This window comes from Vulpes lagopus, chromosome 24 (genome assembly GCF_018345385.1).
Source record: "Vulpes lagopus strain Blue_001 chromosome 24, ASM1834538v1, whole genome shotgun sequence".
Taxonomy (NCBI): domain Eukaryota; kingdom Metazoa; phylum Chordata; class Mammalia; order Carnivora; family Canidae; genus Vulpes; species Vulpes lagopus.
Window position 1 is genome coordinate 54865580 of NC_054847.1, and position 10420 is coordinate 54875999.

Genomic DNA, 10420 nt, shown 5'->3' on the forward strand with positions numbered 1-10420 from the left:
TCCCTTTGTGGTGCAAGTTTTTTTTTTTTTTTTTTTTTTTAATGCAGACCCTCCCCGGGTGGATGCAGCATATCCTTTCCTTCCCCAGGCAGGTACTAAGCTTTTAAAGCTCCCACCACCCCTCCATCTCTGTAGTATCCTTTTCCAAAGTCTGCTTTTGTCTTATCCAGTTTTCAACACCAATTTGCTTCTTAAGGGTGGAGAGAAACTTTCCATTCCACATAGGCCTCACCAGTATAATTGTGCATAAAGCATTTACTAACAGATACTTAAAAAAAAAAAAATAGATCTGTGTTGACTCCGTTGTTTTTCTAATGATCTAATAAAGTCAAGGTTTTGGGATAATTCCTCCAAATTTCTAGGTAGGTAGTTGGTGATAGAAAAGGAAGAGCCATTTCCTGGGAATATAGACTCTGAAAATACATGGCTATCTTTCTGCTATATCTCCCATTTACTAACTGCTCATTAGCGGATGAACCAAACTGTCTCCCAAAGTAAAAGAATTTGTGAACTATTTTCATGACTGATTTTAAAATCTCATCAAGCTGAAGACATACTGATTTGATCAGATCTTGCATCAGGAATTAATTTAATTCCCTGGAACAATAAAATGTGGAATGAGACTGTCCATGACCAAAGAATTGAATGTAACGGTTTTACCTCTGAGCCATCAAGAGAAGTTTTTATTAGCATTTTTTTCAAGGGAGGGGAAAAAGAAAAAAGAAAGAGAAAGAGAAACTTATTCATTAACACCTTACTTTTGTTTCAAGAAATATTATATCCATGAACCAACTACAAATCACTCGATTTGAGTAATTCTGAGGAATAAAGTGCCCATTTTCTTTCTCCTTTGATTTATGTCATTGTTCTGTTTTCACAGCTTACTGTTGACAGAGCGAGGTAATTCAACTACAATTTTTCCAGTGTTTTTTCCCATGTACATATAATCAACAGCCCGGAATACAGACTCCAGGCCACGAAACCTGCCCTCCACAGACAGATCTCCGAGGTCCACCTCACAAACCAGGTCTCCACCCGCATACATCTTGAGCAAGTGGTCCATGGCTGCTTGATACTTAGAAAGGGAATGGTTCAAGAAGAAGCCCTGGACGCTGGCAGATTTCTTCAGCAGTTTGGCTGGTAATGTTCCTGCTTTCACAGGCGAAAGGCCAGTAGGAGTTTGGTAGCCAGAGACAAACCCAATTACTATCAAGCGCCCTTTGATAGCTAAGGCATCTACGGCCAAGTCAAACATGGCTCCCCCGACGGATTCATACACCACATCGACACCTGTGGGGTACTCCTGCTTCAGGACAGTACTGACATGCTCAGTGTGATAGTTGATGGGACGATCACAGCCAATCGATTTCAGAAAAGCAGACTTTTTGTCAGAAGAGCAGGTTCCAATAACATGGCACTTGGCCTTCTTTGCAAGCTGCACAGCAAACTGGCCTGTCCCCCCAGCTGCCGCTGTCACCAGAACTTTTTTCCCATCTGACAGTCCTCCGAGCTCGTTGAGGCTGATATATGCGGTGGTACCACTTACTGGCAGGGTGACATACTCAGGTTTCACGGAGGGCACCGGAGCTGCGGCACTCGCAGGCACCACAGTATACTCAGCAAAAGAGCCGGGTGCCATGTATGCCACAGCTTGGCCCACAGTGTACTTGGCACTAGCAGAGAGGCCTAAGGCCACCACCTCTCCCACACCTTCAAAACCTACATCAAAGGGGGTCTTGACTGAAGGGTCGTATCGGCCAGCTGAATAGTTGATGTCAGATGCATTAACACCAACAAATCTAGAAGAAAACAAACACACACATATATTAATATGTTCCTTTCATCAAGGCCCTGATACTCCATTTAGAAAAATCCCTCTAATTCCAGTGACTGTGGATGGGTGGCTAGGCTGTCTATCCTGGTAAAATTAACAACAACAACAAAAAGGATCAGTCCTGATACTCAGTTGAAAAAAAAGAAGTTAAACAAGTATTTGCAATCAGAGTTTTGGTATATTTTATTTTTTAAATCAGGTTAGTGATAATTTCATACCACTTTAAATATCAAGGTTTTTAGTTCACATGCTATTTATTTTCCTTCCCTTTCTTTCAAAAGCAGAAATAAACCATTAAAAAAAAAGTCAGGAAGCCGTCTTATACGTAAACTTCACTGGACCTCTGAGTTGGAAATTAATTGGCCTGTTAACAAAGATGTTAAAAACAACAGTCAGATAAAATATATTCAAAGAAGTAGACTTGTATTGATTCTGGCAACAATTTAACACTTTGGATAATAACAGTAATGACAATGATATTATTGAAGATTGACGCAATGTGCAAGGTCATCGGTTGTTATATGTTACTGCAGGGTTGTTTAAAACACTGTTGGAGTGGCCGCAGCAAATTTTCTTTCTGATGTAACTATGTCCAGCATGAAAATATGCATTTTGATTAATTGAACAAAAATTGTCTCATAAGGGTAGAGATTTTTATGGAACATTCAACATCTTAGAGTCCTTTTCAGATGAAAAGGAAAGCAAATCGTCACTATATTTTTCCTCAACAAGAAGCAGAGACATAACTTGATTAATACCAGATGATTATTTTCACTTTGGTATCCAGAGTCAATTTAATTGCGAGGTCGGTATTTTTACCAGCTTTTTTTCATCTCGGTATACCTCATAACAAAAATATCCTGATACCTAAGGAAAAAAAAAAAAAAGGCGTCTGCTAAAAAATGGCAGGAGGTGGCTTAGACACATAATGGAGGACCCTAAAAATGTCATTTCCACCTGTGATGACATGAAAAGATGGTGGTATCTGGTGGCAGGAGGAAAGCTGGGAAGTAGGTCATTTTAAAAATAATTCACTTTTAATTTAACTTAATAAAACCAAAATTCCCCTGTGCAAGGATCCACTTCCACTGTATCACAGATAACACTTTGCACTTATAAATGCTCCCTTATGATCATGCCCCCTGTATATCTACAATACTGAAAGCTCTCTACATATTGTAGAAATAAGAAAGGAAACAATTTCTTTGGGGCATGTCAAGCTGCTTTCAGAAGTTAGCACAGCACACAGCCTCAATAACACTACAGAATTCCGTAGCCATCGATGATAACGCAATCATGCAAAGTAGGAAAAACGATTTTTGCTGGCTTTTCATTTGGGATTTCAGACCAGGATGCTTACGCTCTGTTTGCGGGGGTGGGGGCCTGCTATCTTCCCTTTACATTTGCATAGTTCTCAAGGTTTGGTCTTTTTGGGAAGCGCCAGCTTCTCAGACCATGCCTCTGGACTTCACCGAAGGCGCCAGGGCAGCGCCCCGCTACAGCATCTGGCCTCCCGAGCCCCTGCTCTAGGCCTGGAAGCCAAGTCCAAGGAGGGGTGGGCTGGAAGTGATGGTGGTTTGCTCCAGAGGTGGGGGACGGAGGCCCTACCGCTGCTCTGGTCTCTTGGCCCACAATTAACTCTCCCAGCCTTAGTCCCAGCTGGAGAGGCCCTTCCTCAGAGGGCAGGCACCCCTGCCTTGCACCCAAGGGGACCCCCCCGCGGCAGCTGGCCCCCGGGGTCCCCCCACCTCTCAGGAGCGCGCCTCGTGGAGGGGGGGAGCTGCTGGAGTTACGTGCCCCCCCCCTCCGTGGTTTGCCGTCCCCGGGGGAGAGGTGAGGAAACCAAGCAGGGCACGCGGGAGAAAAGTGGAGGGGAGAGGGCACGCGCGCGGCGGAAGGGGGGAGGGCAAGTGGAGAGGGGAGTGGGCTCCGCGAGGAGCTGGGCTGCCTGCAGCTGACCAGCCCCAGCCGCCGTGTTTACCACCGGGCTTCGCTCAAAACAAGCAAAGGAGCCCTTGCGGTGGAGCGCGGCCGCGCTGGGGCGCAGGAGGGAGGCTCGCAGGGCCCGGGCGCGCCCCGTCCAGGCTGCCCGCCGCTCTGCGCCTCCCTGGCCGCCCTCGCGTGCAACCGCGCGGCCTGCGCGCGCCTGAGGTCCTTCTGGAGCCGCCTTTCCCTCGGAGGTGCGCGGCCTCGCCACCGCCACCGCCACCGCCACCGCCACCGGAGAGGCCGGCCGAGGACTCTGACTCGGGGCGGAGCGGGCTGGGGCCGGGCCAGCGGGCGCCGGGGAGGAGGGGCCGGTGACCGTGACCTCGGCCTCCCAGGCCCCGGCGGGGCCGGCTGGGCGCACCCAGGCAGCTGGGACCCAGTGGCGGCCAAGCTGGGGGGGGCGGGGGGTCCCCGGAGCACAGGGCGCGCTGGGGCGCAGCGGCCACAGGAGCGACCCGGCCCCGGCGGCCACACCGGCCCCTGGCCTCACGCGCACCCCGTTTCCGTGTCCCCCCCTCCCCCCGCCGTGCCGTCTTCCAAATTGCCTGCGTCGTCGGTGAAGGATCTCGGGCGGGCTGCTGGCCACTGCCTCGGGCTATCCCGCTCGCCCGTCAGGGTCTCCGGGCCCCTGGAGCGACCCCCGGTCTCGGACCCCCGCGTGGACCCCGCGGCCGCCGCAGCAGGTGGGGATCCGCGACCGCCCTTGCGCCTGCATCCTTACCTGGGCTGCGGGAGGGCTGCGGGAGGGCTGCGGGAGGGTCGGGCGCCCGCGCCTCTGCTCCTCGGGACACAAGTTCAAGAGCGGCAGGCTCGGTGGGAAGGGGCCCGGGTCGGGGAGCAGGGGACATGCGAGCGAGCCGGAGAAAGAAAGGAAAGACACGCTTGGGAGAACCGTGCATTTCCAGACGCTCCTTGTGCCCTCTTTAATTCAAAATATATGCTCTTGGTAAGTGCAGGGTTCCAGCAGTCCGACGGGAGGATCCACGCGGGAGCCTAAAATCTAGGAACCCCAGGAAAAAGAACGCGACCGAGCGGGCTTCCCCCAAATATATACCCTTCGAGAGGCGCCCGCTTTATTTATACTAAAAAGTGCGGAACCCCTTCGTCATGTTTATGATGAAACAGGCAGTCCTGCAGACGGAGGAAAATGCTTTCTTTGAACAAAAACAAAATGTGAAGTCCGGAGCCTTCAACATTGGGGCACAAAGTGTCCAGGTCAGATTTTCTTTAAAAAAGGAAGAGAGAAAGAAGGAAAGAAAGAAAGAGAAGAAAGGAAAGGAAAGGAAAAAATGAGAAAAAAAAAAAGAAAAGAAAAGAAAGACAAATAAAGCAAAGAAAATCTCGGCCTGGAGATTCAGCAGAAATGCTGTTACCCTCCCGTGAGCAACAAACCGTTTATCAAAAACGCCTTCCCCATCCCCCACCCACTCTTTGCCATTCCTACAAACTCTTTGCTCCATTATCATACACTTGAGCAGAAAATCGTTAGAAATATTTGGAAACGAAATAATGTGTCACCATCGTTCGAAAAAAAGCTAAAAATAGCACACAAGCTGACTTAACCGGAGGGTGTCTTTTTCTTCCTGAGGGCTGGGCATCCTTGGGAGGGCATGTGAAGTTGTCCTCGGATGTATGAATGTGAGACATGGATAAAGGAACACCAATTACATGTTCTGCAGGGATTTTATGCACCCCTCTCACACTTTCCCTAAATGGAAGAAAGATTATCCTAAATCCACGCCTGGCTTAAAAGCACTTTCCTCTCTGTATTTGTATTTTCTGTTAAGATGGAATGAGATGTACAAATATCCAACTGCAAGAAGTCAGGCAGCGCAGTTAAAATTTCCAAACATCTTTCCGAGAAAGTGAATGTGTGCTTCTGCCATTCTTTCCAGAGCAGATTTTTATGATGATAAAAATGAAAAGTGCTTGCGTAAAATTTTTATGCAATTATCACAGTTCTGGGGGAGATTTGGTCTAGGATTAAAATGAACTAACCTGCAGTAAATAGACTTGCAGTCTGGTTTTTTTTTTTTTTTAATCTGTAAAATGTCACCTCCCTGACACTATTTGCCAAGTATAAAGTATCTCACAATTTGGGGATGGGAGCAGATTTTCCACAGAGTAGGGAAAGGGGATGCAAAGATTCAGCAGAGAACTGGCCCCATTTTCTGATGTCGGCTTCAACATGGAAGTTAGAGGTCAAGTTGTACATATAAATATACCATTTGTGTTAAAGGGACTGTTGGCAGATGTGGAGGGAAAAGACAGGCATGGATCCTAAAGCCACCCAAACTTTTGAGTTCAAACGTGGATGAGCTGGTGCTCCAGAACCCTGACCACCAAATTCAGGGATCATCCCTGGTGACCCGACACAGGGGGCGCGCCCAGGCACTGGCAGGGAAGGAGTAAGCGACGAGCCGGAGGAGGGGAGGACACCCCGAGGACTTGATGCACTTCACAGGTTGAGAGGCCGGGCACTAGTTGTGCCCGGCGGGAACAGCCTGCCCGGTGAGCGCTGGCGGGTGGTCCCACTCCCAGCTGCTGGTCGTGCTCTAACTTCACACCTCCTCCTGCCTGCTCCCCTCGGTCACCCCCTCCCTATTTCACACCCGCTTTCTAAAAGGGATTTGGTCAGAACAGTGGTGTGTGTTTTAGATCAGTGTACCTGATCAGAAAAATCACAAGAAAACAGCCCATGTAAAACTTTTTGCTTGTTAAAGTCTGAAGGCTGTTCAGCCTGCTTCTCATCTCAACTTCCAGCAAATCACTCGTGTCTCTTGTGTGTTCTGCGTGTGTTCCTTCTTTTGAACTCGGTAGGATGCAAGTCCTTCTCTCAACAGCTCTAGCGCTTTAACCTCTGCAGCCCTGTTTCCACCCACAAAAACTTTGAGGAGGACGTACATCCACCTTCTAAGGCACTCTCTGCATCCCTCCCGGAGCCAGCTTCACTCAGCCCCACTCTTGGCTCCCTCAATTTTTACTTTTTCCAACAGGTTTCCAAAAGTTTTTTTTTTTTTTTTTATCATGACCAGAATTACTCCATTTTGCAGTCTTTGGAAGGCTGATACGAATCTCTAAAATAAACGGATTAAACGGTGCGGCAAGCCAACTTAGGTAGGGCACCCTTTGCCTTTCACTCTTTGCGGGGGGCGGGGGGGGGTGTCTTACAGTCCTGTCCAGAACACAATTCACAATACAGTTACTCAGAACTCACGACTTCCTTCAATCGGGTGTTCTAGCCTGAAACACGCAACACGGGAACCCCTCGATGCGCCTGAACAGGCAGGCGAGTCCTGCTCTAACGTAGGGGAGAGAGCAGTGGGGGACGCCCCGCCTGCAAGTCAGGCAGCGAGGGCACCCGGCGGCCGGGACCGGAGGGCACGGCTCCCGCAGGACGAGGTCCCTTTCCTCCCCGCGCTCCACCAGGTACTAAAGACTAGTGAGCTGGGGAGTGTGGCGGTGCAGGAGGCGGTCAGGAGGCAGGGCAACCACCCGCGTGCCGCCCAAGGTCTGCAGAGCGCGCAGGCAAACGCAGCCGTGCCCCCACCCGGCCCTGGCCCGCCGCCCCGGCCGCGCCGCGCGCCTGTCGGTGGGCTCTGGGGCACAGACAGCAGCCACACAGCACTGACAACACGCAGACGACACCGGCGAGGTGGACACCAACACACCCCACGACAGGCTCCGCCACTGCGGGGCGGCTGCCAACCTGCAGCGCACAGGAGAAGCCAGCCCGGTCCTCGGCCTCCTTCCTCCAAAGCACGTTACCTAAATGTCGCAGTTTGTGTCCAGCCCGCGCCCGGCCCCGGCCCCGGCCCCGGCCCCGGCCCCGGCCCCGGCCCCGGTCCGCACTGCACGTTGCGGGAACGCAGGAGTCGTGGGTGCGCGCGGGAGGGCCGGGCGGGAGCCTCCCCTTCTGGGTCCCGTCGGTTTTATTTCGGGAGCGGGAGGGGGAGGAGGGAGGGCTGGGGGAGGGGAGGGGAATCCCAAATTAAAACAACCCCCAGTTATGAGGACGTTCGGTGGCATCGGATATTCACACCAGCAAGTCACATCACCTTCGCCTTCGCCAGATGGCGGCGGGTTCAACTTCCCGGGGTCTCGCCAAGTCAGGCGGTGCGCCCGGGCGCTCGCGGGCGTGTGGGGCCGCAGGCGGGCCCGGGGCGGCGGGGCGGCGGGGCGGGGCGGGGCGGGGGCGGCGGGCCGGGAGGGGGCGCGCGCCGGGCTCACCGGTTCCGGACGAGGAGGTCTCGGTCCCCGGGGAGCGGCACCGGGCAGTCCCGGAGCAGCGTGACGGCCTCGCGGAAGTTGGGGCTCAGCCGGGTCACCGCCAGCTTCTGCATGGCGCGGGGGATGTCGGAGCCCTGGAAGTCCAGGAAGTGGCGGGCGCACGACATGTCCACGATGGCCCGGGCCCCGGCGGGCGCCAGCCGCAGCATGGCCCGCGCCTCTGCCCGCTGTCTGCGCCGCCGCGGGCCGGGGTCGCGCCCAGCCCCGGGCCGCTCGGCTCGGCTCGGCGCGGCGCGGCGCCGGCGGGCGGGCGGAGCGGCCGGGCCCGCCCCTCCTCCGGCCCGCGTGCTCCGCTCGACTCCCCCTCCCCGCCCGCCCGGCTCCGCTCCCCCCGCCCGCCGCGCAGCGCAGCCAGTCGGCGCGGCCCCCGCGGGTCCCGACGCGCCACGCCCGGGGTCGCTCCCGGCCCGGGACCGCTCCCACCCGGCCGCTGCTCCTTTAATCTTTTTGTTTTGGTTTGAATCTGCTCGGCGCAGACTGGCCGAGGACCCTCTCCGCCCTCCCCCTTCCTCCCGGCGTCCGGGAGGCACCGGATATCCCCACCCTCCCCGCGCTCCAAACGCCGGATTTGACTCCTCGCCCAGGGCGAGGGGGGCGGCGAGGGGAGCCGCGCGTCCCGCGACCGCCGCGGCCGGCGCCGGCGGCAGCCCCGGGCGTCCTCGGAGCGGCGCGGCGCCCGGCGGCCGGCGCAGGCACCTCCCCTTCCGTGCGAAGCGTTCACTTCCTTGCAAGGTGGTACGAATCAACCCCGAGCGCGGCCCGGGCGGCGGGGCACGGCCGGGGCCCCGGGCCGCGCGGGGAGCCCCCGACACCGGGGCACGCGCACCGGCGCCGAGGGCGCGGCGGGGGCGCGCGGGGAAGCCCGGGCAGCCGGCGCCCCAGGCTCCTGGGCCCGGGTTCCCGGAACGCCCTGCCCGCGCCTCCTGCCCTCAGCCTGTCTGTCCCATGCAAGTTGCACCAACTAAACCATTTTATTTATTCTGGCCTAGATTCCGCGTTTTCCCATGAATGTGTTAAGTAGCCTCTGCAAGACTGTTACGGGCTTCCCATTGGGAGAGAGCACGTATATTGGAGACCAGAGGGCCAAATTCTCAGAGCACACAAGCATTTAAACTTCTGGGTGGGGATGCCGAAGGACTTAATTGCAGACGTTGCAACGATGGATGAAGAGCTCATTTTATACCCCAGCTAGGAGGATCTGTCGTTCCTTCGTGTCAGTTTTCGCCCTAATTGTCTATATTGACCGAATTAATCAATTTACTTTTCATAGAGGGACCGAATTCAATCATTTTCCACATTTTTGTATGGTGAGTTGAGCCCGTTTTAAAATTTGTGTTGAAGGTATACACGTTTTAAGTTCAAAAAACCCTCTTGTTTTACACTTAACCTAGAATCACCCAAATAAAAAAGCCACGCAGTGCCCCTCCCCGATCAAACCTAACCCCCCGCCCCCTCCCCAGTAAGGCTGCCAAAGTGACACCGGTATTTTCATCTCCAATGTCGGACATTCTCATCCAAGGATAGTTTGTGTCCACGTGGGTGCGTGTGTATGAATGTTCGTGGGGGTGGGGGTGGGGGTGGGGGTGGTGGACTTACAGGTTTAAAAATCTGCAGGAACTAGTGTCTACTTAACTTGGCTTATAACACATGGGTTTTACCCGGTATCAGCCAGTGGATTACAATGACAAACCCCTCAATGCCTTTCTCCAACGTGCAATCTTCTATGTTATGCTGTATTAAGATTTCTTTTTTGTGTCATATTGTTTAGCTCCGGAAAGAAAAAAAAAAAAAGAAAACAAAGCAATTAAAAAGATTGACAGGTATGGTTTGTGAGAGACCTATTTGTAATTGTCAGGGTGACGTTGGCGAGAGGAGGAGGAGTAAAAACTGAAGCAGGAAAAGCAGCTCGATGTGTCTGTCTATCAGTTGAGACTGTCTGAAAGCTCTGCGATCCGAATGTGTGTTATATTTCACTGAAAAGAGAAGAGAGCGAGAGTGCATCTCCCTCTCTCCCAGGAGTTTGGGGGGGACAGTCCACGCTCATCTCGCCCACCCCTGAGTGTCCGCTCTTCGCCCCTCTGCACACACTCTCCGGGCTGTTGTTGTTGCCTCTTTTTTTCTCGGAGGGGGGTGCTTTTTGTGTATCTTTCAAAATTTTCCTGTCGGAAGATCAAGACCGGCCAAAAATCCGTGATCCGAATGTGTTTGCGTTAGATCTGGCAGTGGAAGGAGCGGCGGTCCGGCGGCGGGGCCCCGCGGGGAGCGCGAGGCGCGAGCGGCGCGCCGGCGGGGCGACCCTGTTTGGTC

General features: G+C 53.7%; 1 protein-coding gene across 3 annotated transcripts; it reads right to left on the minus strand.

The window, feature by feature from the left end:
• Window positions 1-654: 654 nt before the first annotated feature.
• ZADH2 (zinc binding alcohol dehydrogenase domain containing 2) lies at window positions 655-8391 on the minus strand. 3 transcript variants are annotated; one of them, XM_041739311.1, is made up of 2 exons: window positions 8054-8391; window positions 655-1799 (listed from the first exon to the last, which is right to left on the minus strand). In XM_041739311.1, the coding sequence occupies exons 1-2, from the start codon at window positions 8260-8262 to the stop codon at window positions 875-877; spliced, it is 1134 nt and encodes a 377-aa protein (XP_041595245.1). In that variant the 5' UTR covers window positions 8263-8391; the 3' UTR covers window positions 655-874. The 3 variants fall into 3 exon arrangements, with proteins under 3 accessions (XP_041595245.1, XP_041595247.1, XP_041595246.1); XM_041739313.1 differs by lacking the exon at window positions 8054-8391 and adding an exon at window positions 7882-7983; XM_041739312.1 differs by lacking the exon at window positions 8054-8391 and adding an exon at window positions 7592-7787.
• Window positions 8392-10420: the final 2029 nt, after the last annotated feature.

What these genes read in the sequence shown, in the direction of transcription:
- ZADH2 (XM_041739311.1), bottom strand. Translation starts at nt 8,262, where the DNA reads ATGCTGCGGCTGGCGCCCGCCGGGGCCCGGGCCATCGTGGACATGTCG. An exon ending in GACCTCCTCGTCCGGAACCG is followed by an intron (nt 1,800 to 8,053) that starts GTGAGCCCGGCG and finishes GTTTTCTTCTAG; the next exon opens with ATTTGTTGGTGTTAATGCAT.